Source organism: Mustelus asterias, chromosome 6 (assembly GCF_964213995.1).
Source record: "Mustelus asterias chromosome 6, sMusAst1.hap1.1, whole genome shotgun sequence".
In the NCBI taxonomy this organism is placed as follows: Eukaryota; Metazoa; Chordata; class Chondrichthyes; order Carcharhiniformes; family Triakidae; genus Mustelus; species Mustelus asterias.
In genome coordinates this window covers 107,553,804-107,571,530 of record NC_135806.1, presented here as the reverse complement: position 1 = coordinate 107,571,530, position 17,727 = coordinate 107,553,804, and the positions used below count along the sequence as shown (strand labels likewise).

The 17,727-nt window shown below is 40.8% G+C and overlaps 1 protein-coding gene across 7 annotated transcripts in view; it reads right to left on the bottom strand.

The window, feature by feature from the left end:
• LOC144495050 (uncharacterized) overlaps window positions 1-17,727 on the bottom strand; it is a 78,006-nt gene that overhangs the window by 11,830 nt on the left and 48,449 nt on the right. For 5 of the 7 annotated variants that reach the window (XM_078214880.1, XM_078214881.1, XM_078214884.1 and 2 more), the window contains 6 exons: window positions 16,205-17,375; window positions 15,851-16,034; window positions 7,186-7,252; window positions 4,719-4,911; window positions 2,864-3,152; window positions 402-444 (listed from right to left, as the gene is read on the bottom strand). In XM_078214880.1, the coding sequence (XP_078071006.1) occupies window positions 402-444; window positions 2,864-3,152; window positions 4,719-4,911; window positions 7,186-7,252; window positions 15,851-16,034; window positions 16,205-17,375 (1,947 nt within the window). The remainder of the gene's footprint in view (window positions 1-401; window positions 445-2,863; window positions 3,153-4,718; window positions 4,912-7,185; window positions 7,253-15,850; window positions 16,035-16,204; window positions 17,376-17,727) is intronic. The other 2 variants (XM_078214883.1, XM_078214885.1) reach the window with 1 other exon arrangement.

The window sequence follows — 17,727 nt, the reverse complement described above, 5'->3', positions numbered from 1 at the left end:
TCTATTTCCTCCAGCCTATTAGCCTGTAACACCGTCTCTTCCTCAAAAACATGGCCCCTCTCCTTGGTGAACACTGAAGAAAAGTATTCATTCATCACCTCGCCTATCTCTACTGACTCCATACACAAGTTCCCACTACTGTCCTTGGACCTCAAGTATTTTCACAAGACTTTAAGAAGTCAGGCTGGTGTTCAGCCACACAGAGTCAGCCATAACAATCCCATCTCCTTTCCATTTTCTAGCATCAGGAAGATAAAAATGCAAATAGGGATATTGTTACTAACTAGCATTCACAAATACTGTCATTAAAATACTTGGACCTCCAAGAAGATCGCGCATATCGACACTGACATAAGTTTCTACAAAGATTAAAATACTTGACACAAAAATAATTGATTTACCATAATTTCTCAAGTCATTACTTGCTGCAGTTGCTGGATATTCCTGTGCAAAAAACAACAAAGAAGAATTAGAATACTAAAGGAGCTGTTTGGGGCACTAAATTCATATTAAGTAACTTATTGGAACATATGGCAACTGTGTACCTCATCTTGTTCTACACCTGCACTCAGCTTCTTGAAGGGACAGATTAGTTTGACATTTTGTGTATTTCACCCTGTGTTGCACCTAGAATCATAGAATCCCTACAGTGCAGAAGGAGGCCATTCAGTCCAGCGAGTCTGCACTGACTCTCTAACAGAGTGTTTTACCCAGACCCTCTCCCTCACTTTATCTTCATAATCCTGCATATTCATGGCTAATCCATCTAACCTGGACATCTTGGGACACATTAAAATAAACTGTTTTCTTGATCATTAAAATCATCACAAATCAGCACTGAAGCATAATTTTCCTTCACCATGCCTGGTAGCTGATCAAGTATAGTTCAAGTGAAAGAATCTGGAATGTCATACTTGATTAATTATTTTTTCTCTTTTACCAGCGCTCAAGGGCCCCTTCCTGGTTGGGTATTACTATGGAAGAAGGAACTCTGCAGCTAATTACTTACAGATTTGCTGTTCAAGTTAAAATTGCTGGGATATCACAGAGTAATAACACTGGGCAAAGGAGAAGTGCCAAAGAAGCAGATTTACTTTTTTGCAAAGCTCAATCTCCTGGATAGAGGTACACCAAGTTGGGGCAGGAATGAGATTGAATTGGGCGTGGAGCAGAATTGCACAGACTGGAGGAAAAGAGTGACTGCCCTTAATGTCAAGGCAGCATTTAATTGAATGTGGCATCAAGGAACCTTAACAAATTTTAAGTCAGTGAATGAATACATCGTTTGTTAAATCAGGTGTAAAACTTTCCACCAGTTGCAGTCATAACAAAGAAAGGCAAGTTTGGTTGTTAGGAGCCAATGATCTCGGTCCCAGGACATCACTGCTGGAGTTCCTCAGGATAGTGACCTAGGTCCAACAATCTTCACCCGATTCACCAATGACCTTCACTCTATCAGAAAGATAGAAGTGGCGAAACGTACTGATTATTGTAGTGTTCAGTACCACTTGCAACTCCTCAGATACTGAAGCAGCTCCTGGGCACATGCAGCAAGACCTGGACAACACTCAGGCTTGGGAAAATAATGGCAAGTAGCATACCCATCACACAAAGTGCCAGGCAATGACAATCCCCAAAAAGAGAATCTAACCATCTCCCCCTTGACATGCAACGGCATAACCATTTTAAATTTACAACACCATCAACATCCTAGGGGCTGTTACTGCCAACCAGAAACTTAACTTAAATACCATGGCTGCATTTGGAATTCTGTAGCAAGTAACTCACTTCCTGACTCCCCAGAGTCTGTCCATCACAAGACACAAGTCAGGAGTGTGATGGAAAATTATGCACTCGTCTGGATGATTGGGCTCCTATGCTTAGGGAGCTCAACACCGTCCAAGGAAAAGCATTCCACTTGATCAGCACCTCATCTGTCACCCTAAATATTCTCTCTCTCCACAGTGGTAGCAATGTGTACCTTCTACAAGATGTTCTGCAGCAAATCCCCAAGTTTCCCTTGACAAAGCCTCTAACCCCGCAACCTCTACAACCTAGAAGGACCTTGCACGCTTAGAACAATATCACTGTTCCTTCAATGTTGCTGAACTCCCTCCCTAACAGCACTGAGAGTGTATCTACGCCACATGAATTGTAGCAATTTGTGAAAGCAGCTCATCACCACCTTTCTCAAGGACAGTTAGAGATGGGCAATAAATGCTGTCCTTGCCAGTGATACTCACATTCTGTTAATGAATAAAGAGAGTAATTCAACTTTGGTGGTGATGGTGTAGATATACAGGCCAATTAACCATTCTCACAGCAGCAGAGGCTGAAGGAGAAAAACAATCAACCAGTTGAAAAATTTGGAGTGAATTTGGCCAGGCATTTTAATGGTGCCAGTAGATCTGCTTCATACATTGCATCCATGAACCACAAAACTGATCTAATCGAACCTGCAAGCTTTCAGAGTCAAAAGACTTGGAGGAGATGGTGGTGTGGTAATGTCGATGGATTAGTAATCCAAAGGCCCAGGTTAATGCTCTGCGAACCTGGGTTCAAAACCCACCATGGCAGCTGGTGAAACTTACGTCCAATTAATAAATCTAGGATTTAAAACCGGTCTCAGTAATGGTGACCATGAAACTGCCATTGATTGTAGTAGAGATCCACCTGATTCACTAAGGTCCTTTAGGGAAGGAAATCTGCCATCCTTACTTGGCCTGGTCGACGTGATCCCAAACCCACAGTAATGTGAAGCCACTCAGTTAAAGGGTAATTAGGGATGGGCAACATGGCCTTGTCAACGACACACACGTCCCATGAAAGAATTTAAAAATGAATGGGGAAAAAAAGCACCTACCTCAAGTGATGTGCAGGTAACTAAACTTGACTGAGTAGTTTCATCAGTTGGTGGAACCTTTTCTATTGATTCCTGATTGATTGGTGTGATTGTTGGACTCTTAGCAGGAAAATCGTGATTATCGTTAAAACTGTGTGCTTTCCTTTTTCTATCCATTTGTCCTCTGCAAGAGCCTGGCTTATTTAAACTCCGTTGTTGTAGTATACTTTCTGTAAGTGGTGCTGATTCGGACACTGTGTGTACTGCAGTTGCCTCCATTGATGGTTCAGAGCTGCATGCAGGAACATAACTATTAAAATAAGAACGAGTACTTCATTTACGTACATACTTTGTTGAAATGTTTTCACATTAAAGTAGGGGATATTAATGCTGAATGTTGGAACATTGTCAGTGGCCAGCATGAAGCACATGCAACTTGGATATAGCACAGCAGGTGCAAAGTAAAAGTTCACAGCTCTGACAAAATGGATCATGGTCATAACATCAGGGTGACACACACTGCACTAGGATAAAGTTATCCACTTCCCATACCCAATATGGCCACTCTAATGGGTCTGCAGATTTAGAATCAGGGATATTTAACCATGCCTATTAAAACAGAAAATGTTGGAAATACACAGCAGGTCTGGCAGCATCTGTGAGGAGGGAAACAGAGTTAATGTTTCAGGTCAATGACAATGAACAGAATTCATCTCAACTACCTGAAAGGTTAATTCTATTTCTCTCTCCACAGATGCTGCCAGACTTGCTGAGTATTTGCAGCACTCATTATGTTTATTTCAGATCTGTAACATCCACAACATTTTGTTTTCATATCAGAGTGCAGATGAAAACCATTCAAATTTGCTACATCTGTATGAGTTCTTTACTAAAGCAATCCAAAATTAATCCCACTGCCCTACATTCTTCCCTTAATACTATATAAATAAATAGTTTTCTTTAATGGTTCCATGCTCAACTGGAAGCAGATTGTCACTGCCCAATCTCACTTCACGTAGGATACTGACAGCCTAGAGGGAAAAGGAGCTATCGCCCTCAACACAAACCTGAACACTAGAACTGAGCGCGCAGTGATCTACTTACAAGCGTCAAGCCTACGTTCTTTGAGGTCCACAAGGGTGCACAGAGCACCACTGACCACATATTAACCTAATGAATAATACTCACATACTTGCATTGATCTTTTGCTACTGATGTATTCAGATCTTGATATTCAAATTTGGGACTTGGCCACCAAAAAGGCAAAAGATCCAAACAAATCAACAAACAGGAAAGTACATTGGAAATAAACCAGAAGTCTTTGTGAGCGCGATGGTAGAAAGTATAGCCACCTACATACACTAGTTCTAACCTTCTACAGCAGCCATTTCCCGTGCACCTTCTTCAATTAACATTCATTGAATCTAAACAGTTTTGCTAACCCATGCCATCTTCAGTGTTGGTATAAGAATGCCCATTCCCTTTAATCGATCTAGAAATTAAAATATGTATAATATCCACTTTAAATCAGACAATTGAAAAGACCTGTAACGTGGAATATTAATTATGACACAAGAGTCTGATTAATCAATGAAACAAAGTAAAGATAGCTATTTTTCTAGTCATTAAACCTCAGTGAGATTTATATATACAACAGAGTCATTGAAGGAAGAGTTGAGCAGAGAACAGGTGCTTCCATACTGGAAGGGTGATAAATCCAGCTCTCATCCACTGTCTCTAAGTATCTATTGATTCTATTTACCAGAAATTCTCCACATTTATATTTTTATGTATTGCATTTAAATAATTTTGTCATGTAACTTTAAACTCAATTCTACTGCAAATTACATCTCAAGCCTGAAAATACAGGACTTGCCTCACAGACTCAGTAACTTCAACATTTTCCGTTGACAAGGGCAGAGCTGGTTCAGCAACCGTCAAGGTGTCTTCTGAAACAGGGAAGGAGGATGTGGAAGATGCATTGTAATCCATTAAGGAGGAGGCTGGGATCTCAACTAGAGTTAATACGAATGTCTCTTCATTCGGACTTCCAAATGCCAGCATATGCTCTAAAACAAAAGTAACAACACAATCACAGAGAATTTAAATTCAAAGTGCAAAATGAAAAAAGCCATGAGTGATTTGGAATTGGCCTAGCTGTAGTTTTTGAAAAGGGCCACAATGACATATTAGTGATATAATGAGGTACAATCACAGTTACATACCTGTCAACCTAGCCAGACTTGACCCACAGATAAAATTAAAAAAGCATGCTTTTTGCCATCCTGATTCACTTAAGAATCACATCACCATGAGTATTTGTCTGAAAACACAGGCTGCCTTGAGAAGACTTAATACAAGACAATCCTCTACCTAATTGCACAAATCGTTCATCCAAAAACCCTTCATTTTTTTTTTCTGTTTTTATTGTTATTGACCATTTTAAACATTAAGCACACAATGTCTCAGGATACGGTTGGAATGACTACTGGGCCAAAAATTTGAGAAATTAACATTCAAACTAGTGCTCGAATAATGTGATCAGCATATCCTAAAGAAAACATATCTGGGTAAAATTAATAGATAGAAAATCATGGAATCCAAATTCCCAATACATGCGCCCACTGAGTGAATCTCTAAACTTGAAGTATATTTTTATAAAATTAACCCTATTCGGCAAAAAGCTTAGCAGGAAGGAAAAGCAAAATAGATAACATATTAATTATGGACATGTAATGCCATTTAGTTGATCTATTCAGAACAATCCTAATGTCTCCCCATTGTAGTATCAAATTGAATCTTAAATGATTCGAGGATTTTTGCTTCCATAATTCTATGTCTTTATGTGAAGAACAACTTCCTGATAACAGTCCTAAATTTGATTTTGACTGGCTTGACTCTATTCATCAGGATCCAAAGTGGTCTCCACGACTAGTTTTAATTGTCGATGTAGATCAGCCTAGATTTTTTACCTCACCCAAGAGATTACATGGTTTTAATGTGCAGTGGGGTGTGGTGTGTATGTACTGCGTGTATTATAATTTGAAATACTTCACAGGGCGGCACGGTAGCACAGTGGTTAGCACTGCTGCTTCACAGCTCCAGGGACCTGGGTTCGATTCCCGGCTTGGGCCACTGTCTGTGTGGAGTTTGCACATTCTCCTCGTGTCTGCGTGGGTTTCCTCCGGGTGCTATGGTTTCCTCCCACAGTCCAAAGATGTGCGGGTTAGGTTGATTGGCCATGCTAAAATTGCCCTTAGTGTTCTGAGATGCGTAGGTTAGAGGGATTAGTGGGTAAAATATGTAGGGGTATGGGGGTAGGGCCTGGGTGGGATTGTGGTTGGTGCAGACTCGATGGGCCGAATGGCCTCTTTCTGTGCTGTAGGGTTTCTAGGATTCTATGAATTATATGACACAGGTTGGATGGACCAGTATTCTTATTGTACGCTCGTAAAATTGTAATTTATTTTTCCATACCCTTCACTTGTACATCACTATATGATCAAAGCTAAGGGACCAAGTTTACCCATCTTCCTACTTGGCTCACAACCTTAACACTAGTGATTAGCTGTGTGGCAGGAGAACTCCTCTGGCCTACCTCCAATAGATTCATGAGATCTTTCACATCCACCAAGAGATCAATTAAGACCTCAGTTTAATGTTTTATCCAGAAAACCAAACCTCAGGCATCACACTCCCTCACCACTTTTGAAGACTTGAAAGTTAATCATACAGAGGCAGCATTAGCCTATCCTATATATTCAAATCGTGAATGGGTCTTAAATGGCCAATTGATTCAGGGATGAGCAAAAGCTCCAACACAAGCATCCAAAAACATTAGTTAATATATACTGTATTACATTAAACACATAATCTACACTTAGTGATCAGTTAAGGCTGCAATATTCAGAGCTCCAATATTATTCACAGATCAGGGAAGAGAGTTTATATAATGCAACTATATGGTAGCATAGTGATCATAATACTGGACCAGTAATTGAGAATTTGTGTGTTCAGATCTCATACGGCAGTTCAAGAATTCGAATTCAGTTTTATAAAAATTTGGAAAAGGAGCTGCCATCAGTAAAACTGACCATGAAGCTGTCAATGTGCCAACTAGTTCAATTTGGGAAGGAACTCACCATCCTTACCTGGCCTGGCCTACTGGTGACTCCAGTACCTGACCAACATATATACTCTTAACTTCCCTATGAAGCGGCGCAGCAACCCACCCTGTAGTTAACAAATTGCAACAAACATGGAGTGCAGCAGTTTGAGAATTTCTTAGGGAAACTAGAGTTAGGCAATAAATACCAGTTACTTAAAACTTCTGTCAAGCTTACCTGAGTTTTCTTCAGGTCCGTTCAATGTCTCCTGCTGTTCTACATTTTGAGCTTCTGTGACACCAATCTGTAAAAATCAAATTTTAAAGAGAGGTTACAACAAAACAATTCCATGTTGTACCTTAGTATGGTTGTGTGTTAGTTGCAGGTAACAAAACACATTTCTTCATTTTTGTAACCCAACCAAGGGGCACCTGGAAAGCTGGAAAATCTAAACACTGTCCTGTTATTGTTTCTCAGCAACAAAGCACAAAAATTCACAAGGGTTTGATTCTCCATCAGTTCAGCACAAATTTTTAAGTGTTGGCAGTGTCACACTGAGGACTGCAGATTCCACTCCACTGGGAACTAGACATCCATTCCAAAGTATTTTGTCAACTTTAAGCAGATGCAGATTTTGATTTTCACACAGGTCACCAGTCTACATTCTCACATCCAAATGCTGGGCTTAAACTCGATCAGCCAAAGGACTGAGATTACCATCAGTTTCACAAAAGCTGCTCCCTACTCAATCTTCTTTAAAATTTGCAGAAGTTTTCTTACAACAGTGCAATCTAGAAAATGACAAATATAACAGTGGTCACTGTTTTGAAACTTTTATTGTAACCTTTAATATAGGTTATAAGCTTCTCCAAGATCCACCAGATGTACGAAAGGAGGGAATGCTTGGCCCTGGAGTGCTCAACATTAACTCAGACATAAGACCATAAGACATAGGAGCAGAATTAGGCCACTCGGCCTATCGAGTCTGCTCCGCCATTCAATCATGGCTGATATTTTTCTCATCCCCATCATGAGGTCTCATGCATCTGGTCAAACATGGGCTGCTGATTACCACCTACTGCCCACCATCCTCCCGCCAGTGATGTATCAGTCTTCAATGATGAATGCCACTTGGAAGAAGCAGTGAGGGTAGAACATAGAACAGTACAGCACAGAACAGGCCCTTCGACCCACGATGTTGTGCTGAGCTTTATCTGAAACCAAGATCAAGCTATCCCACTCCCTATCATCCTGGTGTGCTCCATGTGCCTATCCAATAACCGCTTAAATGTTCCTAAAGTGTCTGACTCCACTATCACTGCAGGCAGTCCATTCCACACCCCAACCACTCTCTGCGTAAAGAACATTGCAGCTGGCAGCCCTCAGTTATTCTAATTTATTCCATGTGATATCACAAAACAGCTAGGTACAGCAAAGGCTATGAACCATGACAACAACCTGCTGCATTCTTAACACTTGTACTCAAGAACAAGCCACGCAGCTGGTCAGGCTCTTCCAGCGCAGTTACAACACTGCCATCTACCCAACAAAATGAAAAGTTGCTCAAGTATGCCTGCCCACTAAAAGCAAGTCAAATCAATTAATGCCCCATCAGCCAATTTTCAATAAACAACAAAGTGATGGAAAGCCCTATCAAGCAACACTTATTCATCAATAATCTCTCATCAATGCTCGGTTTGGATTCCACCAGGTCTACTTGACTCCAGGCTTCATTACAGCTTTTGTATAATCATGGACAAGAGAGTTGAAATCAGAGGCAAGATAAGAGCGTCCTGAGCAGCAAGGCAGCATTTGGCTGAGGGCGACTTCAAGTAGCCCAAGTAAAATTGAAGTCAATGGAAATCAGGGGGAAAGCTCTCCACTGAATGAAGTCATATCTATCACAAAGGAAAATGATTCTGGTTGTTAAAAGCCAATCATCCAGGCCCAGGACATCACTGAAGGAGTTCCTTAGGGCAGTATCCTAGGCCCAATCATTCCCAACTGCTTCATAAATGAATTTTCCTTCCATCTGAAATCAAGATGATGATTTCACAGTTCAGTTCCATTCACAACTCCTCAGATAATGAAGCGGCATACGCCCACACACATTAATACCTGCATAAACTTCAAGATTCAGCCAATAAATGGCAAGTAGCATTTGTGCCATTCAGGTGCCATGCAATGACTACCTCCAACAAAAGAGTCTAACTACCTCTGTTTGACATATAGCGGCTTTGCCATTGCTGAATATGCCACTTACAACATCCTTGGGCCACAATTGACAAGAAACTTAATTAGGTCAGCCACATAAATACTACGGCTACAACAGCAAGTCAGAAGCTGGGTATACTACAGGGAGCGATTCACCTTCTGACTCCCCTAAGATATTCCACCATCAACTTGGCCGAAATAAAGAATGTGATGGAATATTCTCCACTTGCCTGGATGAGTGTGAAGTGGGGAAAATTATAAAAATGGCTACCTGACACACAAAATGGTTGCCTGGCACACAAAATGGTTACCTGGCACACAAAATGGATACCTGGCACACAAAATGGATACCTGGCACACAAAATGGTTACCTGGGAAGAGACATTAAACAGGCACTGGCTTTTAGCACAGACAGTCACTTAAAGTTAAAACATGCAGTAACCGAAATGCTGCAGGAAGCCAGTCAGAGCTTGTGGCACTTTAAAGATAAGGACAGTCCCGGGACAATAAGGTCTGATAATAAGGTCAGCCATAGATGGGGACATAAATACATAAATGCAATAAAACCAATCACTGAATGAATAGACCGAAACCAGTCATTGATAGAAGAAATGTATCCATTCTATGAACAATGCTATGTTAATTGCCCATGTCTGTACCTATCTGATTGTAATGATGTGTTAACTATCGATCACCATGATCTGTCTACTCAGCTATAACGATGTGTTGAACAGCTAATGTCCGGACTACCTATTGTCTGAAAGGTATAAAAATGATCAACTGCTATTGTATGATTGAGAAGGTAGCTGCCAAGTACTGTGGAGTACCAGTGCTTTCTTCCAAAGCTTCGTATCCGAAATAAAACTGTTATTGAACCTCCAGTCTGACTCCGGTGGTAATTTCCCACAACAATTGGCGTAGTCGGCAAGGATCTTATTACTGGTAAGTTTCGATCGATTGGCCACGATCGGAAAGCCGGGGTAGAGATCACTGAATCTGTGGGAGTCAGACAAGGTCAAGAATACAGTTTGAAAGGGGTTAAACTTAAGGGGTATTTGTCGTAATAAGTATTGAGTGTATATGGTATAGTGATAAGTACTAACTGCTGATAGTGATAAGTAACTGTTACTTGTGCTGACCGACTAGAGGACAAGGTAGTGCCTGTCTCAAACGCGCAGCCTTAGACCGGTTGTTAAGAGGGGAAATTCCCCCACGCGAAGGTCAGGAACCTGAAATGGGCGTAGAGGCACCAAGGGCACTTAGGATTGTGAAGCACAAGTGGCAGAGGTCAGTTAACATCAAACTCTGTAGTGGCGAACAAATGAAGAGTTGCCATCTGATTGCATGAAAGTTTGTATAGTTGGGTACTGGACTGTCAATGTTGTGAAAGCGGTGCGGAAAAGGAGCTGATCAACTCTAACCTAGAGCCGGACTCCGGTGGAGAAGCACATTGCCAAGGTGGTAATAGTGGAAGCCATGAGTATAAATTGAAACCCTGAGACGGTAGTGAAACACGGTGCTAGCGGCCGGGAGTAGTGAGGTCCGTACGGTAGAGAGCACACTTTACTAGGGAGTAATCGTAGCCGTACGGTGCCTAAAACACGTTGCCAAGGTGGCAATAGTGACCGGGGGTAGTGAAGTCTGCGAAATGGCAGATAAAGAAGTTAAGAGGGATCTGCAGGTTCTCTCATTGAAGTGTACATGACAGACAGGCAAGCGTTAATAAAGAGGATGCAAAGGGATGGCTGGGATACTTCTCAGACCTTAGAGCAGCAGAGAAAGTGGATAGATGGAGAAAAGAGAAACAAGATAAAGCAGATAGGAGTATTATTAGTACATCAGTTAACTGGACTAATTGAGCAAGTAGTTGCCTCTACTAAAAAGTGGAGTGAAGATAAAGAAAAGATTAGAGAGTTAGAATCCAGAGTAGGGGAACTGGAGAAACGAAACCAAGCGTCAGAAGAGAATCAATGGAGAGGGAAAACTGTTCCTCTACCTCATGAGTCCACACAACAGGGACCAACCGCTCCTCCAGAGGAGTGGGAAGCGCTAGAACACAACCTAGCGCCAGTAACCCGAGGGGGAACAGATGCGCAGCCAAAAGCGAATTATAAACCCTTCACCCCAGGTGAGACACAGCAGATAATGGCTTCCCTGGGTAAATTACAACCTAGAAGTGCAAACACTAAATTCTGGGAAGAATTAGACACAATCTGGGTCGGACACCAATTACACCCAAGAGACGTACACCAGCTGGTCAGGGCAACCTGTCCAGCGGATAAGTGGAGGCAGGTAGCAGGTGGACCTGCCGCTCCTCCAGCACAGGATTACAGTGGGGGACGGTGGACACATGTAGTCGCCCTAACATCAGAAATAGATGCCCAACAGGCACCCTTCACCCAGTTTAAGGCAGAAATTCAGAGAGTATTAGGGAATGCTCCTACTAACTGGAGCAGAATTACCACAACCAAACTAAAAGGGGAAGGAGCTTCTGAATACGGGGAACGGTTGTTCCAAGTATACCAAGAGTGCTCAGGACAAGGAAACCCCGGTCATGGGTATCAAGCATTCATCCAGGCTTTTAAGGATGGACTCTCTAGTGCTCACCAAACCATCCTAAAAATGGGAGTAATTATGTCCCAAGATTACGATGAATTGGTAGAATGGGCTAGTGGATTACCTGGAGGCGGATAGGAGAAATCTTAGTTTTTGTATTTCAGTGTGTTTGTGTGGTCTGGTTGCTTGTCGAACGCAGGTGGTTGTTGTTGCATTAGAGTGCGAGCAGGAGCTGTTAAAGCCTGTTTGTTCTTGTGGAGTGTTTGTTGCAGGCAGTGGATGCGGTCGGTGCTTTGCACTTTAGTTTAGCCTCAGGGGGCTGGGGAAGTGTTAAAACTGTTAAAGATTAAAGTGATAAGATTTCTTGAATTTACTTCTGTTTTGAGTTTAATTAGTTTGGAAGAAGGTAGAATAAAAGCGACTGTCTTAACCAACGTTCTGTATTCTCTTTAAGTGTTTTATTTTCATCCCAATTTAAGATGTTAAGTTTGAATGAAAGAGGAAGTGCTGTGGAATGAATGTTGGAAGCTTCCATGTGTGTTTGTGTGTGTTTAACAAAGTGGTTGCGTGGATGTTTTGTTGTTGTTTGCTTTAATGTTTTAATGTTCTTCCCCTAATTGTGATTTTACAACAGTGGGTTTGATAGAGTTTAAATAAAAATTGGAAAGTAAATTGAAATTTAAGAAAAGATTTAAACCTTGGAGGGAACCATGTGCTCTTTCCTTTGTCTTGAAGTAGAAATTATGAGAGAGTTAGTTGAGAAGTTAGGAGAAGAAAATAAGTAATTCTGGGGAAAAGTAGAAAAGCAGGAACAAAAGAATGAGGTAAATATATTGTCTGAGTCAGTTTAAAGTATATCAACTCAGTGAAATGCAGTATTAAGGTCTGCAGAATATCGTGATTTACGAACGTCTGATAGTTTAGTATTCTGTAACTGGTTAAAATTATGTACTGCCGTTGGAATTTCATGTGCCATCTATTGTTCAAGGTTTGCCAAATATAAAAACACTGCAAAGCTTAACTCAGTTTAAAAATAGAAACAACTTAAATGAAAAGGGTTTGGATATCACGGATATGATGTGTAAAGTGGTATGATACAACTGCCGCTTGATTATTTTTATTATACAGTATAGCACTGCCATATAGACCCGAGAATAAAATCAAATCCTGAAAAGCCTTAACCAATTTTATATAATATATATTGTGTATTGATAAAAACATAATTCTGTCGGAGTTTCCTGTTTTCCTCCATGAAAAGGCTATTTATTCCAAGCATTTAACCACTCTTTGCCATGGTTTGTAATAACTTGCACATCGCTGCTAAATGTTGGTGCTAAGCATTTGAATGCACTTCTTTGTAGGTAGGGTAGTGGCATTTTATGAAGTACTGTAATGCGGCGCTTGCACGCAAACAAATGATCAAATTAGATATAATGTAAGAGTACATCATATAAAGATTGGAGCTGTATGACATGTGATTTTAATGAGGAAAGCGATGTCTTTTGATGGGATTACATACAAATGAATGGATGTCCAACTGCAGCCAAAAAACCAGTGCAAAGTGTTATTTGATTCACACTAAGCTTTCTATGGAAGGGGGATATGTAATTAAATGTATAATGCACTAGCTAAAGCCATACAAACATCGGGGAAAATGTGGACAGATTGCGCACTATACTAATGAGGCTAAGAGCTACCACAAACCGGACAACTGGATTAACCCCTAATGAGCTAATGACAGGACAAGCGATGCAATTACCAGAAAGCATCATAACAGGTGGGACCGATGTAGGTCCACTGAAAGATAAAATCAGGAGATATGTTCTGGAACTAAGCACCCAACTAAAAGGGATGTGCAAATTGGTAAAAGACAATCAGGAAAAAAGAGACGCACAGAGAGAGCTTGAAATGCTCCCTGACGTCCCAACAGCGGGAAGTCGCGTCCTAGTAAAAACATTACCTGACAAACCAGGGTTTGTACCAAAATGGAATGGGCCATATGAAGTTATAATTAGTGGAGACACCTGTGCCTGTATAGACATAAGAGGGAAAGATATATGGAAACATTGGACCCAGCTGAAATTACACAAAGAAATGAATGAATGAATGAATTGACCCGATTGCTTTCCTCAACACAGGCAAAGACTGCAAGCAAGAACAACTGGCGCGTTCGGGTTGATAGTATAACTTTTGAAAAGTGTATAACTTATAGTATTAGGATTGATATTTGCTCGTTGCGGATATGTATGTAATCGCGTATGTAACTGTATTACTTTGCGTTGTCGCGACTGTAAACTTGACTGGGCTGGAGGATAACCTAATTTACAAAGCTCATATACACTTACACGGGAATTGAACTGTATGTTACCCGTTAGCACAATCGGTAGAAGCCCTATTTGTAGCCACCCCTGGGTGGACCCCTCATGACTTATAAACAGTAGATACATCAGATGCACCCTGTAAGGGACAAATTGGCAAATAATAGTGCAAAAAATAGGAATCATATTGTCTGTGGACTAACAGTCCTGAGAAACAGCACTTCAAAAAGCACTGGAGGCTGTTAACCAAGAAATGGCTGAATTGAGATTATATGCACAGCAGACATGATATGCAGTGGACTACCAGTTAGCACGACAAGGGGGAGTGTGTACAATCATAGACAACAAATGCATAACCCATGTCACAGACGAATCTTATAACATTACCCAAGTTATTAATAACATCAGAGAACAACTTGATAACTTCAAACAGGGACCCTAGAAAGGAAGTAGTTGGCTGGAATGGCTAGTAGGTGGATCCTGGGGATCTTATTTATTACATAGATGGGTCATACGCATTTCAATTGTAATTGTCTGTTGTCTAATTGTTGGATGCCTTAATGTCTGTTGTAAAATAATGGTAACACGAATTGTGCCAGGAGCCAGTGTAACCATCGAGGGAGAACCCATGATGGAAATCCCTGAAGACACCAGAAGAAGCGAAGAAGGAAAGAAGACAAACCTCTACATGTGAAAATGCAGCTGTTGGTCTGGGGATTATTAAAGTCATAATCCTGACCAAAAGTGGGGAAAATTATAAAATTGGTTGCCTGGCACACAAAATGGTTACCTGGGAAGAGACATTAAACAGGCACTGGCTTTTAGCACAGTCACTTAAAGTTAAAACATGCAGTAACCAAAATGCTTCAGGAAGCTAGTCAGAGCTTGAGGCACTTTAAAGATGAGGGCAGACCTGGGACAATAAGGTCTGATAATAAGATCAGCCATAGATGGGGACATAAATACATAAATGCAATAAAACCAATCACTGAATGAATAGACCGAAACCAGTCATTGATAGAAGAAATGTATCCATTCTATGAACAATGCTATGTTAATTGCCCATGTCTGTACCTATCTGATTGTAATGATGTGTTAACTATCGATCACCATGATCTGTCTACTCAACTATGACCATGTGTTAAACGGCTAATGTCCGGACTACCTATTGTCTGAAATGTATAAAAATGATCAACTGCTATTGTATGATTGAGAAGGTAGCTGCCAAGTACTGCGGAGTACCAGTGATTTCTCCCGAAGCTTCGTGTCCGAAATAAAACTGTGTTGTTGAACCTCCAGTCTGACTCCGGTGGTAAATTTCCCACAAGTGCAATTCCGAAAACACTAAGTTCAACATCATCCAGGAAAGGTTTGCTTGACATCCCATCCACTACCAGCTCAGTAAAGCTGCATTGTGTACCGTCTACAAAATGCACTGCAGCAAATCTCCGAGACTTCCTTGACAAAACCTTCCAAACCTACAACCTCTACCACCTAGGATACGGGCAACAGTTGCATGGAAACATCACCTGAAAGTTCCCCTCCAAGTCATATGCTATCTTGATTTGAAAATCTAACACCATTCCCTTCATTGTTGCTGGGTCAAAATCCTGGAACTCTGCCCCAAATCGCATGTAGGAGTACTTTCATCACACAGACCGCAGTTCAAGAGGCAGCCAACCACCATCTTCTCAAGAGCAATTAGGCTATAAAGGATGTCTTTCCCAGGTACACCCACATTCTTTGAATTAACTGAAGCAAAAAACTAATTTTTAAATAGACCGAGTGTTAGTTTCGCAAGACATACTACTTACCTTTTGGGAGTGATCAACATATAAAACTTCTGTAGTCATTTCTGGTGTCTCTGTGGACAGCCCTACATCAGCGATCTCACATGGGCTTGATGTGGATTGTGTGAAGCATGCAGCAGAGGAAAATCCAACTTGTGTTTCCTGACTTTGATTTGGTGTCTGTGGTTGATCATGTTCTGGAAGCACTCTGAAGAAAAGTTTGGCATGAGTATGAACACACAAAACTAAATATGTATATCGATATGCTTTCTATTTCACAAAAATATTCCTTAGAGTTGTGCTATAATGTCCTGGCGCAAGTATCAAAACAACATGCCCAGGTAACACATTAGATATTATAAGGTTATCCTCTTTTACCTGTCACTCCGATGGTCAGTTCCAGCATCTAAATGCTTAGTTCTACTCAATTGCTCTTCATCTTCCACAAATTTATCTTGTTGTTCAGGTACTGGTAACTGTACACCCACATGCTGAGACTCATCATCCAGATGTTCAGTCCTACTCAATTGCTGTCTATGTCCCATACATTTATCTTGTTGTTCAGGTATTGATAACTGTACATTCACATGCTGAGACTCATCATCCAGATGTTCAGCCTTGCTCAATTGCTCTTCATCTTCCACATGTTTATCTTGTTCAGGTATTGATAACTGTACACCCACATGCTGAGACTCATCATCCAGATGTTCAGTCCTACTCAGTTGCTGTCTATGTCCCAGACATTTATCTTGTTGCTCAGGTGTTGGTAACTGTACACCCACATGCTGAGACTCATCATCCAGATGTTCAGCTTTGCTCAATTGCTCTTCATCTTCCACATGTTTATCTTGTTGTTCAGGTACTGATAGCTGTACATTCACATGCTGAGACTCATCATCCAGATGTTCAGCCTTGCTCAATTGCTCTTCATCTTCCACATGTTTATCTTGTTGTTCAGGTACTGATAACTGTACATTCACATGCTGAGACTCATCATCCAGATGTTCAGCCTTGCTCAATTGCTCTTCATCTTCCACATGTTTATCTTGTTGTTCAGGTATTGATAACTGTACACCCACATGCTGAGACTCATCATCCAGATGTTCAGTCCTACTCAATTGCTGTCTATGTCCCAGACATTTATCTTGTTGCTCAGGTGTTGGTAACTGTACACCCACATGCTGAGACTCATCATCCAGATGTTCAGCCTTGCTCAATTGCTCTTCATCTTCCACATGTTTATCTTGTTGTTCAGGTACTGATAACTGTACATTCACATGCTGAGACTCATCATCCAGATGTTCAGTCCTACTCAGTTGCTTTCCATGTCCCATGCATTTGTCTTTTTGCTCAGGTCTTGGTAACCTTTCACAGAGCTGCCCAGTCTGCATTTGTTCTTTATTTCCCACAAAGTTGTCTTGTTCGTCAGGTATCGATACCATATCATTTGTTTGCTCGGCTGAAACTTGCTCCATGATCAGGTTTGGTTCATCACCTTCCACTGTGACCAGATGCAAGTTGTCATCAAGATTCACTTCCGTTTCATTACCTGCAAGCAACGATCATAAACTGTTACCATTTCCCTGCACCAACATTTTCTATACTGGAAATACTGTCAGGAACATTATATTATTTAAAAGCAGTAAAAATCATGTACTTAAAGTGCCAAGTTTATTACCTTTTAGATTTGGAAAAAGCACTGTATCAGTCTAATTTTAAATTTAAAAGCAATCATTTCAAGTCCTTAATTTCCTTAGCTGCCTTAGAATTGCTTTACATCATAAATGAAACCAACAACTATAAATAAGTAATGCTAACTTTAAAAAAAAATTGCTAACTTAAAGATAATTTGTACTGAAAAAAATTCATCAATGTAGTAACTCACACCTTTATTACGTCTT